Raw genomic sequence first — 19,377 nt, 5'->3', positions numbered from 1 at the left:
TAAATGCATGCCACTCTTATAGACCTCCATAGTAAGCGATATGACTATCCTTCAAACCCAAATCTCAGGAACCTGATGAGCTTGTCTTAAAGTCTATATTACTCGTACTGTGCTCTCACTCATTTATAATATTCACATTTATACTCTGTTGATCATCCAAAAAAGCTTCGACCCTATTATGGATGGATGCAGTGAGATTCAATTTGCATTCACAAAAGACCGTAATTGTTTCACCTGCTGTTTCAACCCGCAATTTTCTGTAGCAGAATATGTCTGCTAATAACAGTTGGAACCATCCACAACATAGCCAAAACTGGAGCAAGAATCTGACAAATTTAAAACCAATTAAAGAGAACCTTCTGCATCCCAAATTACCCAAAGGAACGATTCTCAGCCTGGTTTCAAACTTCTCTGATAATATTACATATTAATTAGCATTCAATATGAATAATGAGCATGTCTAACAGAAAGATGAGAAAGCATAACAATACAAATATATACACAGACTGTCCAAAAATGAAAAATGACCTTATTCCAGCTGCCTCACTCATCATCAGAGATATAAGGGCAAGAACCATCATCGACATTTGCTAAAGGGTTGAAGAAGGGAGACTCTGGATCAGTACATCCAGGCACTATATCGAGCTCACATACATTACCCTGTCACAGAAGAAAACATAACAGGGGATTGGCCTGACTAGCTAGCCCATATTAAGACATTCTCAGTTTATACAAAATCATTGATTTTAGTCGTTATTTGATTCTATTTTCTGAAGCAGTAGCTTCTTAAATAACTTACTTTGGCTGTCACAGAAGTGTACATTATGATGCAAGCATTTCTACAATCATGATCTTACCCCTTCATGGATTAGACCAGCAGGAAATGCACATCGATCCTGAACAAAGGCTGCATCTGGGTAGATAGCATTGTCACACGCACCCGCACGAGAGAGTTCATCTGCAAGACCCTGCCAGTATGTAGCTTGTTAGTTTCATGCTCTCTCAAAGCCAGTAGGGACTTTCGTAGAATTTTCTTCATATCTGATAATTTTTCCAAGCCCTAAGCTAAAAGTTATATGGTAACATAGGAGACCTGAGTCGAGTCCTAAGAGATGTTTGTACATGCAAAAAAGGGCAAGGTGTGAACAAATACCCGCAGTCACTAATAACATTCTAAATGCTCATTTTTCCTCTAGATGATATCTATCCCTTTCATTTGCAGCTATTTCACACAGAGATGCTAAAATGGGCAGGAGACTCAATGGACCTGAGTCCTAAGAGATGTTTGTACATGCAAAAAGGGGCAAGGTGTGAAGAAATACCCGCAGTCACTAATAACATCGCAGTCACTAATAACATTCTAAATGCTCATTTTACCTAGATGATATCTATCGCTTTCATTTGCAGCTGTTTCACACAGAGATGCTAAATTGGGCAGGAGACTCAATGGATCTGGGACAAGTTTACTCAGTCACACATAGCCACATGGGAAAATTGAATCAGGTCACTCCCGTAGGGAAAGAGACCAAGGATTACTTGGGCAAAGACACAACCATCATGGTTAGCCAAGCTGTTTGCAACACCTATGAAGAGGATATTTAGCCAATCTTATGATCATCAAAAATCAGCCAAGAGGCAAGCTGGTTTGTGCAAAATGTACATTTCCACAGACCATTTGGTGACGCATGCATCCTCACAAAAGAGAGTTAACACAGGGAGAAGGCCTATAAGTCTTTTGAAATGGTCTCCATATTTAAATGGAGGATGATGGAAGATTTGGGAGTAACCCAATAGTATATGGCTGTTCTAACAAAACGTATGTGCATGTGTACAATCGAATCAAGACGAGAGAAGCAGCATCTGAAGTCTTCACTAGTTGTTTGGTGCATGCATAGACCATATGGGCTGACCTCCTTTAAGGACACACTTGCAGGTCAAGGATCAATCCTAGCAGAGTCAATCAGACCCACCTTGCTATATGCAGATGATGTGCTGCTGATTTCAGACACAGCACATGGGGTAGTCACAGCTCTGCAGGGTTTTTGTGTGAGTCCATGACATGAAGATCAACCAGGGTAAAACCAAGGTTATTAATAATCTTCAACCCTTACAACAGTCAGCTCCGCCGGGGGGGCACTTCACGCTTGCAGAGGAGCCAGTGGAGATAGATAGGTCTTATGTATACTTGGGGTGCATTTACACAGGCCCCAAGTTTACCATGAAACTGGCAGCACCGGCAGGACCAACCAGAGGACATACGTCCTTGTACAGACCAGAGGACATACGTCCTTGTTGAGACTAGAGAGACTGTTTCCAGGCACATCTCGAGCATGTGAACATGAAGTCACTACTTTTTAAATCTCTTGTTCGACCAGCAGCTTTATATGAAGGTGCTTTCTGGGTCGTAAATCCTGGAAGGATAAGTGGAGTAGATTTGAGAGGCTACGTTCATGATCGGGGGAAGTGATGTACCCGGCACATGACATCATCCTAGCAAAGTTTTCAGAGGGATACCTTTCCACAGACGCCATTACATATCTACACCAAGATAGACAGTTAGACGGATGCAGGTCAAAGGAGACTACCATGGAGAGCCCTCTCATCATCGGTGCAGCTCGTAACTGTGGAAAATGAGCAGTGCTGGTATGCAGGAGCATCCAGATGGTTTCAATTGCAGGGCAAGTCTATCAGTCACCTGGCCCCATACCAATATTCTCTAGAGATTCATCAGATAATATGGGATGATCTATAGCAAGTATACATCCAAAGGACATGGATGGTCCCCTTGCAACCACACGACCAAGATGGCCTTCTGCACAGATCATTTCATACACCTGAGCAAGGCTAGGTTCATCCAAGCACCTAGATACCTATAGAGCAACCTTTCCCATGTACCATGGGGCAGCTCAGAACTTCATCCCACCGATTCCAAATCGAGGTAGGCCGCAAGCTTGGTAGCTACATAACATCATAGAGATTTGAGACTATACACTCTTTGCAACACACGCAAGGTGGAGTGCAACGTATCCGCAATTCTGGGGACCATTGCAGACACAACCATGAAATGCAATTTGACGATGACTTTATCTTCTGTGAGAAAATCCAACAACCATTTCTTTGTTTCAGCCTCTCTCTCTCTCTCTCTCGTTTAGTAGCTCCACTACCACAGCTTGTTGTATCAGGATTTTCACAGTCTCATAGACCCATCGGTCTTCCGAAGCCTTTAATAAACTTTCTTTCTTTCTCTCTCTCTCTCTCTCTCTCTCTCTCTCTCTCTCTCTCTCTGCACACGGGACCCCCTCGTAGTTACTTTATTTCACAGATGAAAAATTTACAGAGAGGTCAGATCTGCAGCTGGAAGATGATTACAAAATGTGAGAAACCAAATTACAATGAGAAATGAGCTCCCCTCTCTTGGCGCGTGCCTCCGCATTGGTTTGCTTGGTGGGGACTCCCATAGAGATGAGGATTAGTCTAGAGATTATTTTTGCATGCAAAAAGCTAGCGGTTAATGGATGCTATAGTAGTGTGCTTCATTAAATTGATGCAGATACCAAGAGTAGTCAAACTACCCTATTTTCATGGAGCCAAGGGAGAACCTTACCAAAGCAAGTGACCATGGGAGTTGAGAAGCCTGGAAAGACCCAACCCAATCTGAGGGAGGTACCACTGCTTCTTCACTTATGGCTACACAGACCTGAGCTGAGAGATCAACTACCACCCAGCCCATACACATTGCATTGCAAGCGGAGGATTAGCTCAAACCCACAAGAGCAGATATACTTTCTACAACAGGAGGTAAGGGAGATTAAACTTATGGTTGCAGCTCTCGGGAAGAAAGTAAAGGAGATGGAGAACAATGGCAAGCAAGAAATCATACAAGAAGTACTACAGATACATAGGAAGCACCAACTGCACCACAGTTGGTAACCAAAGTCCAGGACATGGTTACCAATCAAGTCAAGTCGATCAAAGAGGAAATCTCAGCAACAATGGGCAATAAAATCAACAAAAGTGAAGTATATGTACAGGTACAAGAGCAGGCATAAAAAGGGCTGCTAATGCTCGATGTCTACGCATTGGAGGACTACCTGAAGATTGGCATGAAGGCAGCCTGGAAGAAAAAATTGATAATATCATAGCGGCAACCCCTCAGATTGAATGGGATTTAAAGGACATAACCATTGTGGCTCATTGGGATACAAGCTAAAGTGGTGCTCAATGACAGGAAGGCAAGAACCAAGATTCATATGCAATAGGTAAGTTGAGAGGTACCAAGGTATGGATATCAGAGGAGCTCACCCCAAACTCTAAAGTCCACAGAACTAAACTAATTGAAGGACGCTTGCAAAGAAGGAAAATGGGCTGTCTACAGAGATGGAAAAGCACTTGTTACAGACTTTAAATCCAAGCCCAAGGACTCTCAATCTTAAACTGATGTAATACAGGCCAATTTATCTTACTTAGTACCATGTATCTACTCTATAAGAACTTTGGGGGTGGTATATGCCCGCGCTGCTGTTTGCACACCCCCCGCTTGCTGTCGCCCTGCTCCCCTCCCCGCTTCCACTTGCTTGCGCCATTGCTGCGCTCCTGCCCCAGCTCGCCATTGCTGCTTGCTGCACTCCTGCCCCCCCTCGCCATTGCTGCTGCTGCACTTTTGCTGCGTCACTGCCCCATGTACTCATAAGGGACAGCACATGACGGTGTTTGAATGACAGGGCAAGTATGCAAAACAAATTGAGGATGGCAGTGTGGAATTGTAATGGCACCCTATGGTCCGACCCAGGGGGGTTCTTGGAGACATACCATAACAGAGATGTGATCTTCTACACCGAGACACATGAGAGCCAAGAGAGAGGGCTACCCACAGTGACAGGATACACGTGGGAGTCTGCCCACAGGAAGGAATTGAGGAGGGATAGTGGGGTACGAGGATCCGGAGGTGTGGCTGTTCTTTTCAGATCACATCTGAGGCCACTCCTTACTATGATACGAAAGGAAGAGCATGCACGACACATGTGGATTCGGGTCCAGTTACTAGACACAGCCGACTTTCATTGCAGTATGTTACTTTCCCCTAGTCACATCATCCTATGCCCGCAAAGTCACCATTGACAGACACAGCCCATATGAGACTATTCATTATGATATCACGGAGTTCTCCAGACATGGGGACGCTCTCCTCCTTGGTGACTTCAATACACGTACTGGGAACAAACAGGTGGGCCTATTAGATTTCGATGAGGATTCCCTCATAGTACCGGAGTTGGATGCAGCAAAGTTGGGGATCATGAGACAGTCGGCAGATGCAAATGCAGATGCACCAGTGAAAGCATATGGGAGACATTTAATCGAACTAGGGGCTATACATGACTTGATCATATATAGCGGTCTCCGAAGATGACCATCATCTGGCGGACTCACCTGTTTCCCACATGAAGGGGGGAGTAGTATGATAGACTACCTGCTCGGTCCACTGGCACTGGCCCCACGGATACATGATTTTATTGCGCCGCCCCCCCCACTTGGAGCCGGCCACTCATATCTCACTTTCTATATATCGGTCGCCACGCCAGCCATGAGGAGGGCCCCCCCACCACCCACTCGGGTTCAGATCCATTTTGATCGTGCTCTTGACCCGGTGTACGTGAGCCACCTGGCTTCTGAGCTTCCTGTACTACTTGGCGATGGGATGGACCTCGCGCATGCATCAAACACTCTTATATCGGTGATACAGGATGTTGCCGCCAGATCCTTTCCCACGACACGATCTGCACGTGTTCCAAATGGGAAGATGCCCCAAAATCCATGGTTTGATGATGAGTGCAGAGAGATGAGAGCCCACCTTACACGTGAGATAGCACTGGGACATTTGACTCCACCAGAGGCACACCGGGTCTCACGCCGAGTGATACGGCGTAAGAAGCAGGCTTTCCTCATGCGCAAGATGGATGAGGTGATCAATTCTTTTCGCGGAGGAGATCCTACCACGGGATGGGGACTCCTATCCGAAGGGATGTCACCCATTCCCATCACAGATCCCGCAGTCTGGCACACATACGCTTGCTCTCTGTATGATGTCCCATGTCGATATGTCCTCTATGCCCAGACCCACCACATGTCATCTGTTTACTTGGCAGAATGTACGAGCTGCCCTTCTTCGGCTTCATAACCGACGATCACCGGATCATGAGGGACTACGCACTGAGCATTTTGCGCATGGGCAACAGATCTTGACCCTGATATTAGCACAGTTGTTCAATCATGCCGTATGCCATGGGTTCCCACCGACCTGGAGCACCACCACCACAGTATCGATACACAAGGCAGGTGATCCCATGGACATTGGGAATTACCGTACTCTTATGATTGGCCACACCTTGGCTAAGATATATGGATCGGTCCTAGAGAGTGAGATCACCATCCACAGAGAGGGTCATGGATAGCGAGCACTTGGACAGGCAGGATTTCGGAGACAGCACTCCACCATGGAGCACATTTTCACCCTAAGGGCTATTATTGAGGAGGCGAAGTCGAGGCGTCAGCATGTCTATACTTGCTTCGTAGATTTTCGTAAGGCATTTGACATTGTCCCACGCTCTCGCTTGATCAGGAGGCTACAAGAGTTACGGCTCCAAGATATCATGATTTGGGAGGTCATGAGTCTATATGAGTCTATCAGAGGGACGATATGTGCCCCAGGAGGCTTAAAAGATTGGATTGAGAGCACCATCGGAGTTAAGCAAGGCTGTCCCCTATCACCAACTCTCTTTGGGCTCTATATTGACGAGATCACTTCTTTTGTTGATCGACTAGGCGGAGAGGGTTCGCTCCTAGCTGACCTAATGGTGCAGATATTGTTGTATGCCGATGACATAGTCCTCATATCATCCTCAGCAGGAGGGCTGCAGAGACATCTAGAGGCTCTCGAGGTGTTCTACAAGGAGAGAGATTTGACAGTCAACCTTGGGAAGACCAAGGTTATGGTCTTCAACACCTCGCATGCAGCGTCCCGTCATCATAGTTTCACATACTATTGCGAGCTTGTGGAGATAGTGCAGTCCTACACATATTTGGGGGTAGTGTTCACTGGACCAAGTTTCACGATGACCCATGCGAGTACGGCACGACTCACACAAGGACGGGGTGCTCTGGCCCGACTAGAGAGGAGATGCTTCCAAGCACATTTCCAGGACCACCCGAGGAAGGGCTGGCTCTTCAACACACTGGTGAAACCGACTGCCATGTACGCATCACCTTTTTGGGGGAGTGATATTTCAGCGACGAAGTGGAAGAGATTTGAGACTTGCAGATGACCATGGGATCCAGGATGATTCGGAGTAAGCCCTCAGTCCCCCATCAGATTATACAGGCAGAGTTCGCCATGACCCCTCTCCAGGTTGATGCCATCTTCCAGACAGTGACATTCCTCCACAAAGTTTGGACCCTACCCCAAGGGAGACTACCGAGGCTAGCACTTGAATCCTCCAGGCAACTAGCAGAGAGTGGTGTTGATACAAAATGGTACGCATGGATATCCACATGTCTTGGTAGTCACGGCATCAGATGGACACACTTCCCTCCTTTCGATACAACCTGGACGCACCACCCGAGATGATCCCACGAGATGAGATCAACCGTATCATACGGTTGAACCTCCTCCAGCTCCACACATCTAGGGCTTGGGGAGGAGAGGATCTCTCCACCAAGCTCCAGTTCTACCATGATCACTTCCTGAGGGTCTCAGAGCATGGTCTTGTCATCAGACCTCAATATCTTGAGGATAGGAGAGTTTCACATGCACTGAGGATCACCATTGGTCAGATACGAGTCTCATCACATCAGCTGCGGATTGAGACAGGGAGAGCTGCAAGCATACCCAGAGAGTAGAGGACTTTCACACTATGCCAGATGGGGGAGATCGAGATGGAGGAGCATTTTCTATGTGTCTATCCGGTCTACCATGAGATCCGAGGACAATATCACTATCTCTTTCAGGAGGGGCATGGCTTTGGTCCACTCACACGATTGATACATTTTCATGATCATGTTTGTGGTGGGCTTTTCCTGCTTGAGATGCGCCGATAGAGAGACACACTAACGCGACAAACCAGAGAGCAACATGGACTGATGCCACAGGTCACCATCGACAAATCACAGACTTTTTTCACAGACTTCTATGCATCGGAGTCAGCTAACACTGTAGCTGAGGGAGAGGAGCTTGATGAGATGAGAGCATCATGGGTCAATAGCAAGACTGCCCACCAAGATGCGGTTAGACGAGTGACACTCTTCACGTACGACACAGAGAGAGCCCAGAGTACGCACGATCGAGGTCCGGCCTATCTCCTCCCTTCTCAGAGGTGACCGCCAGAGATGAGGCATCACGCTTGAAGTAGCCCACCGGATCCAGAGATCAAGGAGACCACACCCTCCCCCACCTCGCAAGACAGCTTGACAAACATAGATACGAGAGCTTCTCACATCTCATCAGAGTGCCATCAGGTTACCTAGATATATGGAACCTGAGCACGTACTAGGAGTGCTAGCCCTGAGCGCCTGACACGCTTATCACTTTGCTACTCTAGTGTCTTGCTTTGCTCACTAGATGAGCATGTTAGCATGTTAGCTTTTGCTTTCAGTTTTTCAGTTTTTCAGTCTTTAAGTTCTCAGCAAGGGTCTTAGTGAACCCTTTGCTTCAGCCCTCAGTGGCTTGTATGAGGTACTTCTTGGGTTCGCACTTTGTCTCATAGGCCCGCAAGGCCTCTCGCAGACGTTAATATCTCTTGGGCAGTTCCGGGTCTCTTCACATAGACTTCGCAACGAGAGCGGAGAGCAGAGCGACTACCCGGGGAGAGGCGCATATGCACAGTGTGTGACATGCGGGAAGTTGAGACAGAGGAGCATTTCATCTTCAGGTGTCCTATGTACTATGAGATCCGTGGGCGTTTCCACTGCCTCTTTAGGGATAGTTATGGGATTTTGGCCTGTTTCCTCTCCTACCCCGACTAGCGGTGTCTGGCAGGTTTCATTCATGAGGCACTTAGACACCGTGAGAGGATACTTTGAGCACGGAGATAGAAGCAGACTTCTTCCTCGGCTGATCCCTCTCAGAGCTCTATCACGGAGTTCTTTCAGCTAGATCACATGGACCCCTATGAGACGAGACCTCGACATGACCATGACCCGGAGCCTGTGACCCGACAAGGTCATGATCTTTAACACCTCTCGAGCAAACAAGCAACGGAAGCAGTTCACTTTCGGTGGGTCACCAGTTGAGATCATATCCTCATACACTTACTTGGGGGTCATCTTCTCCGGCCCGATCTTCACGATGAGACCAACAATGCAGGCCCGACTGAGTAGGGGATACACCTCACTGGCTCAGCTAGAGAGACAATGCTTCCACTCCCACTTCCAGGACCCTCGGACCAAGGCTCTTCTCTTCGACTCCTTGGTCCGACCAGCCGGTATGTATGGCAGCCCTTGTTGGGGGCCTAACATATCAAAGATAGAGTGGACACGGCTAGAGCGCCTGCAGATCCTCATGCTCTCACGGATGATCCGGGGGAAATCGTCTGTACCACATCACATTATTCAGGCCGAGTTTGGTGCTTCTCCACTCCAGCTAGATGCAGCCTTTCAGACCATCACATATCTACACCGTGTTAAATCATATGGGGACTGCACATCAGGGAGACAAAGGTTGCCATGGTTGGCTCTCGATTCCTCCATCAGGTTGGCAGTAGAGGGAGACGAGCGATGCTGGTATGCACGGACTCACAGATGGTTTGTGAGACTAGGGTTTCACATCGAAAGGATACCTCCTTTTCAGTATAGTTTAGATGCCCCTCCGGTACTCCCATCCACCATCCCGATCGGGCCACACACCAACCAGGTCATTTGAGAGGATCTCCTGCAGCTACACACCTTTAGGACCTGGTTGGAGCCGAGGGAGCTTTCAGTGAAGCTAAGTTTCTACAGAGATTACTGTCTTCATATTTCCGAGGAGGGATTCATCACACCACCGGGGTACACTGAGCTTCATATGCCTCACTCAGTGCGGATCTCCATCGGACAGTTTCGGGTATCATCACACCGCCTCCGCATAGAGAGCGGCAGAGCAGAGGGGATTCCTAGGGAGCATCACTTATGCATATTGTGCGACTGTCAGGAGGTTGAGTCGGAGGAGCATTTTATTTTAAGGTGCCCAATGTACTACGAGATCCGAGGTCACTACCACTGCCTCTTCAGAGACGGCTCCAAGCTCCTTTCCAAATTCCTCGCCTACCCAGATCAGAGATGCCTCGCGGCCTTCATTCACGAGGGGGTCCGACACAAAGAGTACTTACTCAGGCGACGGGCTTGGCCACATCATCAGACACCTCTCAGAGCGGGATCACAGAGTTCTTCCCATCGAGTGACATTGATCGTCCAGTCTCTAGCCGCAAGCATGACAAAGACCCCGACCCGATGACCGCAACATGACACACGAGACATCGAGGGGACACACAAATCACTTTGGGGGACCTCTCGTCATTGTTTAGATCCAAGATACGTCCCACGGGAGTCACAGTGGCTCTGGTCTTGTTGCCTCGAGCCTCGTCCAGGAGACCGAGACGCACGGCACCCCTTGACGGGCGCCAGCGTCCCATCACCGGCTATGCACCAGCCAGGGCGACATGACATACGGAGGATTCCGCTCCGCTCCAGTCTTTTTCTTTTCATTATTACATCCAGGTGTATTTGATTATGTATGATCAGACTTAGGATTCAGCACGGGTGATGATGCTCGTTTCAGTAGCTCCACCCTTACTATGATTTGTATCAGGTTTTCATTCAGTCTCATAGACCCAACGGTCTTCCGAAGACTCTAATAAAATCTCTCTCTCTCTCTCTCTCTCTCTCTCTCTCTCTCTCTCTCTCTCTCTCATTGATCCACCAGGATACATGCAGATTCACCTACCTCACTCGCTAAGGATCTCTCTTGGGGCAGTTTCGGGTCTCTTCACACAGACTTCGTATCGAGAACGACAGCGCAGAGCGGTTACCCAAGGAGAGGCGCATACGCACATTGTGTGACATGCAAGAGATTGAGACAAAGGAGCATTTCATCTTCAGGTGTCCTGTTTACTATGAGATCCGAGGGCATTTCTACTGCCTCTTCAGAGATAGTTATGGGGTTTTGGCCCGTTTCCTCTCCTACCTAGACCAGCAATGTTTGGTTGGTTTCATTCATGAGGTGCTTAGACATTGCGATAGGATACTCCGAGAACGGAGACAAAAGCAAACTTCTTCCTCAACTGATCTCTCTCTCTCTCTCTCTCTCTCTCTCTCTCTCTCTCTCTCTCTCTCACACACACACACACAGAGCCGGAGACGACTTGGCAGACACAACACAATATATTTTCACAGCTCATATGACAGCCACCATGGCACCTGGCTATGTGTTTTGACTCTAAGATTGAATATTAGCTTTGAGCTTTAAGTTTTTTTGCTTTAGCTTAGTATAGTACTCAACAGGGTCTTAGTGAGCCCTTTGCCTTAGCCCATAGAGGCTTGTATGAGTTACTTGATATTGTAATTTGTCCCCATCAAGCTGTGCAACGCTCTAGGGGGAGGCTCCTACTGCTATGCCCCCTCAACCCCGATGGAAGTGGGGAGCACTCTCCAGTCCATCAATCACCTACACATGGAAGATCGAGTCAAAGGAGCATTCTATCTTCAGATGCCCTATATATTATGAGATCCGAGGACGCTACTACTGTCTCTTCAGAGATAGCTCTAGACTGCTCTCTTGCTTCCTTTCCTATCCGGATCAGAGATGCTTAGCTACCTTCTTGTCATGTGCATGGATCATATCTGACGTGTGCTTAGCCGCACAGGACTAGCTTGGCAGGCGATTCTCAAGTTGGGTTGCAAGGGCAACGAACAAGTTAGGGTTCCAGCTATTTCTAGCGGCACTAGGCTAGAGCCTATATAAGGGACCCAAGGGTTCAATTTTCATTCACGCAAGTCAGAGCAAGTCCAGCTTTTCCTTGTTGGTTTGGATCTTGGAGCGTGCATGCTTTCTAGCATAGCCCGGATCCCAGTGCAGTCCTAAGGCCCTACGGGCACCTTCTCGTGGTATGGGACGCCAGGAGGTTGTGGACTAGTTGGATGTAGATGTTCATGCCAGCAACCCAGGGGATGCTCGGATTCTACGGGTCCTGGACCTATGAGCATCACGGTTGGGTGGTGAGCACGCCTGCGCCTCTCTTTGTGGTTCTATGATCGGTTATTTGTGCTTGTGTGCAAATCCGTATTTCCATGAGCGATCCTTGACATGTCAGTTGATATCAGAGCCACTCCTAGATGGCGATTTTCTATGGGAGAGAATGAGATTTCTGCTTGGATCTTCCAGGTAGGTGCAAATTTCGTTTTTGTAATGCTTTGGCTAAGAACTGCTCAGTTTTCGTCGGTATGTAGGAAGGAGTGATCTCCATGTGTCAGAAGATGTGCACTGGTTGGATTGGTGCTTGTTTGGATGGGTGATTTGTCAATTCGTTGGAGAGGAAGGTGATGGCATGCATCTTTTGCGAGTGTCTAGAAGCCGTTTTTACCTAGTAGGGGATGCGTTTTGAGTGGGAGAAGAGGCTCAGGGTTGAGTTTTCGGCTGGAAAGCTCAGGGGTGCACTAGCATGCAGGCATCGACCCTGAGGGATAGGGAAATCTCCATCAGCTTGAGGAGAGATGGTGAAAAGCAACCTTGCTTTTTTGCCAAGATAACCCTAAAAGCCGGCAGCCACATTTGGATGTCCTACTTTTTCAAGCATTAGGACATTAGAACAAAAACCCCACGAATCCTTCTTTAACTGGGGTGCACTTTGTTCGTTGGCACTCATCTCTAGTTTCGATGATTCCTAGGCGGCTCTAGGCCTTGAGTCCAGGCTTCTGATTTCCTCTCTACATCCTGCCCACTCCTATCCCGCCATCCTCTCTCCTTTGTTTTCTTCTGCTTGGATGTTCGGGCTCCTTTCCGTTTCCCGGCTACAAGATTCGGGACAGCTATAGGCTGTTCCATCAGCAAGGCTTGTGGCTCAGCTGATTTGTGAGGGTTTTGACCAGCCAGTCATCGCTTGGGCAGCATACACCTGGTTTGATCAGTCTGCTCTGTCAGTTTGCGACCAGCTGGTGCGCTAGAGCCCCCCTTCTCAAATCGTAATTTGTAACAGGTCTTGTGTTTACAGCCCTATTTTGTTGGGTATTTCTCTTGTTGTTTTTCCATGGCTGATGCAAGTAATCTCCCTAAGGCAGATCAAAAATTAATTAATTCCAACCAGCCTTCCCCCATATCTACACGGGATGTTGATGGGGACAACTATGATTTCTATGAGGATCTAGTTACCAAGGAGGCTTTAAACCAATTCGTCACGGGATTGGCTGAAAAGTTTGCACTCCTGAACTCGAACCATGAACAGTTCTTCCAGCCAATCGTGGCTATGCAGACCAAACTTTAGACTCTGACCACATGGACACGATGGCTTCGGTTCTTGGCCCAAATATAACCCAAGCTCGACTCTCAGGGGAACAGAAGGATCGAAAGAAAGAAGTCGCTGATACTTGGCTTCACAAATGGCAAGTCCACTTCAACTTTCACCCCTACCCGTAGGACAAGCGAATACAGTTAGCAATTGGATACCTAGCAGGAAAGGCTCTTCTCTTGTGGAAGGAATTGAAGCCTAAGCCATCCACTTGGGTAGAGTTTGAAGAAGCTTTTAGAACTAAGTTTCTAAAACAGGAAGATGATTATGATATCGTTGCCAAGTTCAAGGCCTTGGATATGACCAAGCAGGCCCTCACTTTCAAGACCTATCTCCAAAAATTTCGAGACCTACAGACCTATCAAGAGCACGCCTATTCTAGCGTTGCCAGATCCTACCTGGCCTTTTGTGTTAGAGGCCGATGCGAGAGATTATTCTATTGGGGCAGCATTATTCCAAGAAGGCCGACGTATAGCTTTTGAGAGTAAGAAGCTCGATGATACTCAATACCGTTAGCCTACCCTGGAAAAGGAACTTTATGCAGTCATCTATGCTCTCAAGGTTTGGAGACATTACCTGTATGGTTCTTGACTTGTCGTGTTGACTAATCATCAGTCAATTTGATATGTGTGTGAAGGGGATGATTTGAGAGGTAGAAATGCTAGGTGGGCAGAATTAATGGAGGATTTTGATTTTGAGATTCGGTAAAGGAAAGGTTCTTTGAACAGTGTTGATGATGCCCTAAGTCGAATTAAGGTGGTAAATGCTTTATCCTTGAGAGGGCTTTGCGCGACTGATAGTCATTTCAGTCATTATTGGCAGAAGGTCCGGAATGGAAGCTCTATGACTAACCAAGACTCACGGATTATGCCACCTACTATTCAAGCGACGAGAGGCCAGTAGATGACTCGAAATGGCTTGCTATTCCGAAATGATAAAATGTATGTACCACAGGTGCCGGATCTTCCATCCAAGATTCTTCGAAAATGTCATGACGGAACTAGTGCGGGACATCTTGGAGTACACATGACTCTGTCTCTTGTGAAACATAGTTTTTACTAGTCTAAGATGAGAGAATTTGTTCATGACTATGTGGTAGGTTGCCATACTTGTCAAGTGACCAAGGCAAAACGCCTTAGAAGCGTGGGGTTACTACAACCCTTAGACATTCCTAGTAATAAGTGGAGAGTATTTCCATGGATTTTATTACAGGATTGCCACGAACACGCAAGGTCATGAATCCATATGGGTTATCGCGGACCACTTGACAAAGATGATCGGATTTCTACCTACTAGATCCACGGTCACAGCAACTCAGTTGACTCAACAATTCGTTGACCAATTGTTTTGTCTGTATGGGTTGCCAGCTGACATAGTAAATGATAGGGACTCTAGGTTTACGAGTGAATTATGTACGATTGTCTTTGACAAGTTGGATACCACTCTCAGTTTGAGTTCTTCTGAACGTGCCAATTTTTCACGTCAGTAGACTGAAAGAAGTACTAGGTGCTGAGGATCAGGTAGTTACTCCTCAGGAACGTATACAAGTTGAAGATTTGACCTTTATACCACACGAGCCTGAGAGTATTCTTGGATTTCGTGAACATTAAATTCGAAACAGGATGATCACGGAATACAAGATTTAAGTGGAAGGATCGTGTCAAGGAGAACTCTGCATGGGAGACATTGACTAACCTTCAAAGAGAGTTTTCGGACTTTCTTATGAACTCGGGATCGAGTTCGTAGAGGAAGGGGAGTTCGGGATTGAGTTCGTAGAGGAAGGGGAGTATGTCATGTGAATGGATTGTATCTAACATGTGCTTAGGCGCACAGGACTAGCTTTGATAGTCTCGGGAGACTAGGGGCTAGGCAGGCGATTCTCAAGTTGGGTTGCAAGGGCAACGGACGAGTTAGAGTTCTAGCTATTTTTAGTGGCACTAGGCTAGAGCCTATATAAGGGGCCCGAGGTTCAATTTTCATTCACGCAAGTCAGAGCAGGTCTAGCTCTTCCTTCTTGGTCTAAATCATGGATCGTGTTGCGGACACGCATCTGCTTTCTAGCGTATCCCAGATTCCCAGCGCAGTCTTAAGGCCCCAAGGGCACCTTCTGGTGGTATGGGACACCAGGAGGTTGTGGACTGTTTCGATGGAGATGTTCGTGCCAGCAGCCCAACCTGTGGCTCAGGGGATGCTCGAATTCTATGGATCCTAGACCCGTGAGCATCATGGTTGGGTGGTGAGCATGCCTACGCCTCTCTTTGTGGGTCGTATGATCGATTATTTGTGCTTGTGTGCAGGTCTGGATTTCTAGGAGCGATCGTGTTCGTGTCACTTCATTCATAAAGCAATTAAGCATCGGCAGCAACGCTTGCTCAAACTACAGAGGCAAGGGTAGAGCATATAGGTAGACTTCTCTCAGAGCATGATCACAGAGTTCTTTCAACCAAATCACGCAGACCCTCGTTCCTCACGAGTCGGCAAGACAGAGATCCAGAGCCCTCGACATGACATACCCGACAGAGAGAGGGCATGCAGATCACACTTAGAGACATGCCTTCCATGTTCAGGATCGGGACACGACCTACAAGAGTTACTATGGCCCTAGTCAAATGTAAAGCTGTCTACACCGAACCGCACCTAGGGATAGCCGGCGGTGCTCTATCCCTGATCTTATACCAGCGCAGCCTTACCAACCTTTGGTCCACCATGACCTCTCTCCTAGTTGTATCGAGCCAAACTTGGCACTTGACTTGATGTGACATGGTGACGTTGATGATGTATAGGATATTGCGGTTATGACTATGTCATACTGATACTTTCCAAGACTATGTAGCATTCAGCATTTAGCATGGGTGATGATGCTCGTTTTAGTAGCTCCATCCTTTCAGCTTGTTGTATCAGGGTTCTTATAGTCTCATAGACCCATCGATCTTCTGTACTCTAAAATTATGTAGGTACTCTAAAATAATGTGAGTTGCTTTTGGACTCCTTGGGAGCTGCCATGTGCCCTCCCTAAAGCAGTTGTACTAGAGGGTTTCTTGCTGTCCCATAGACCTTTTGGTCTCCAATGGACGTTAATAGACTTTCTGATGGAGTGGTCCTTCCTTGAGGGTACGATGAGGAGATTGAGCTTTTCAAAGAGATAGACACAAAAGGTTTCAGCACTTTATGTAGGGAGTTCCAATCAGGTGACCATCGGTGGCCACACAGGAGAGGCCTTCTCTCTATCCCGTTCGGTTCGAAAGGGTTGCCCGCTTGCCGCCTTCCTGTTCCTCTTTGTGGCAAAGGCCATGGGTTATTTTCTATGCTCTCAGGAGCCGCTTGACTCAAGGTTCGCGGACGACACAGCATTGTTTGTGGAGGGGTTAGTGGCAAGCCTTGAGACGGTAAGGGGGGCTTTGGCCATTTATTGTGAGGCCTCGGGAGCACGGATCGACTAAACTAAATCCATAGGTTTCTTCATGGGCACGGAGGAGGTCCAGGAGATTCGCAAATGGGAGGCAGGCCCTGGCTTCAGGTGGATCCCACGCGGACAGACAGCAAGATACCTAGGGTGTCAGGTGGGGTTGGATATTACGGTAGTGCAGCAAATTGCTTCGGTCCTAAAGAGCGTTTGGCACAAGCTTCTATATTGGAGCTCGGCCTGGAGCTCGGCCAAACTCTCCCTTGCAGGCAAGGCTCTAGTTGTTAGCCAGGTCTTACTCGCTACATCTTGGTACATCGAATCCTGCAAGTGCTTCCACAGGGGTTGCATGGGATAGCTCAAAAGACTTATGATGAATCTAAAAGGTGAATAGAATCAAGAGTCAAGACTAAAGACAAAGATATGTGCTCATGAGTCATAAGTCATCCCCCACATTCTCAACATTCTCCCTCTCAGTAGCAGCGGATGACTCCTTAAATGTGTCATCATCTGTGCAGCATTGGTTTTGGGTCAACTTGAAATGCGTTTGCTGCCTACTATGCTTTCAACTGAAAGTAATGTTGATTTCTTAAATAATGATCTTGACAAGAAAGTTTTCAAAGTATATAGAAGTTTATGGGATTGCAGACAGGCGAGGATGATTTGCATGGGGGTAGCCAGGATTTTCAGTCACTTTGCCCACTCCCCATTCTTTATGACATGGGGCTCAGTGGCTTGGCTTTCTCTTACAGGGCCTCACGTATTCTATGAGAGACTTGACTCCTCTCGGGCCATTTTGGTTCGACGTCATCAGATTGAGCCCTGTTCGTTGGATGTGGTACCACAGCTTCCTTTTACAAATGTACATGCCTCTGTGGATACTTCTTGGGAGATTTTAGCGAGCATAGCATCCCGGCATATCTAGAGAGCCAGATGCACAGAGGCTATGGAGGGTACTCAGGTTCATCCCTCTCTAGAAGTAGATACAATGTTTTTGATAGGGGAATTAGAAGACACATGATGCATCAGCCTAAAAATAGATGCAACGGTTCACTTTGGCTCCATGCTGATTTGCATTATAACAATAAGGAGAAACGTTCTTAGTCTTTTGGATGAGTTCTTTAAACCATAGGATGCTTTTGACTAGCCTTTTTAATCTTGTGATGAACCCACTGCCCTTCCAAATTAAAACCCCTCTAGGAAAGAAGGTATATAAAGTTCTCATCCAAAAAAGTTCACGGGCCTAGCTACCTTGAAAATTTCTTTCGAAAAAGTAAACAAAGCCTACTCTACTGAGGTATTTTCTTAAAACAATTGAAAGTTTTTGGGTCTAAGAGGTACATGCATGTTGCAGGTGAGCTAAACGCAAAACATCAAGAGTGCATCTTCATTGTGTATCATATCGAGTCCAAGACATATCGTCTCTACAACCCAACCATCAACGAAAATTTTGGTCAGCACTGAAACAGTGCTCAAAGAGCACAAATCCAAGAACGCACTCAAGCCTGTGAAGAGTGACCAGGCCTTGCAGAGGTAAAAAGCCACAAAATTGATGATGTGAAAGAGAAGGAAGTAGAGGAGCTAGAGTCATGAGGCTCGAGCTGTCACATCAAGTATGTTCATGAATGAAGGGTAGGCTTCACCAACGGTGCGTGAGAACGTGGGAGGAACCTAGTGCATTGGTTGATGATTCCAGCCCAAATGCTTCAACTTCAGACTTAGGTAGAAGGACCGCATACTTCGCAAGAAGATGGTTCACTAGTGTGGGGGTCACCGCTTACAACATGTGCTTCCTACCCTCCTCAAGAGAAGGGAGATGGACTGTATATCTTGGGAAGGATTCAAGTAGAAACCCAAAACCTCTACATTTTGAGGCACTACCCTGGTAGTCTAGCCACTTAAGTCCCCTTAGCAAAACTTTGAAGATTCCAAAATGATATCGAAGGATAGAAACTATGGTCAACTACCAGCCTTACCTTGGCAATACAGAGCACAAGCATAGTTGCAGGAAACAGCCAAAGGTTGTACCTAGGGAGCCAATAAGGTTGCAATACTACCCTGAGAACCGAAGAATCACTAAGATTTGGCTTTGTCTCCATGTCTCGACAATAAATCCATGGTACCAACAAAGTATGAACACAAGGTGAGACCACAACGTACAAAGGATATGAAGCTAGTTGTCTTATAGAGGTCAGTTTGGAGAAGGAAGACCCCCGATCATGAATTGTGGCTCCCCTCAAGGATCAGGCTTGCCTAGAGTCAACCATTGCACTTGTGTGCGGGTAGGGGGAAAGCCTGCAATGTGTCCTACTATTTATAACCTAAAACCTACTGTCTATCCTATGTTTGAAGTGAGGTCTTGATGATCGTGGGAATCAAGGGAGTTGTCGCCGGAGCCTCTCAATTAGGCAGAGAATGGTCACCACAAAGAATCACTGGCAACAGGTC

The 19,377-nt window shown here is 47.1% G+C and overlaps 1 protein-coding gene across 2 annotated transcripts in view; it reads right to left on the bottom strand.

Annotated features, from left to right (window-relative positions):
- Positions 1-387: 387 nt before the first annotated feature.
- The window catches only part of PIFI (post-illumination chlorophyll fluorescence increase), a 57,925-nt gene continuing 38,935 nt past the window's right edge, over positions 388-19,377 (bottom strand). The window contains exons 7-9 of one of the 2 annotated variants that reach the window (XM_087369702.1): positions 858-968; positions 529-660; positions 388-411 (exon numbers count right to left, since the gene is read on the bottom strand). In XM_087369702.1, the coding sequence (XP_087225828.1) occupies positions 544-660; positions 858-968 (228 nt within the window). In that variant the 3' untranslated portion in view covers positions 388-411; positions 529-543. Of the gene's footprint in view, positions 412-517; positions 661-857; positions 969-19,377 lie in introns of those variants that run through there. The other variant, XM_087369701.1, reaches the window with a different exon arrangement.

Source organism: Dipteris shenzhenensis, chromosome 31 (genome assembly GCF_047967505.1).
Source record: "Dipteris shenzhenensis isolate YYH24624 ecotype China chromosome 31, Dip_SZ_1.0, whole genome shotgun sequence".
NCBI lineage: Eukaryota > Viridiplantae > Streptophyta > Polypodiopsida > Gleicheniales > Dipteridaceae > Dipteris > Dipteris shenzhenensis.
Note: the sequence above shows the minus strand (reverse complement) of the source record. Positions and strands in the feature narration are given on the sequence as shown.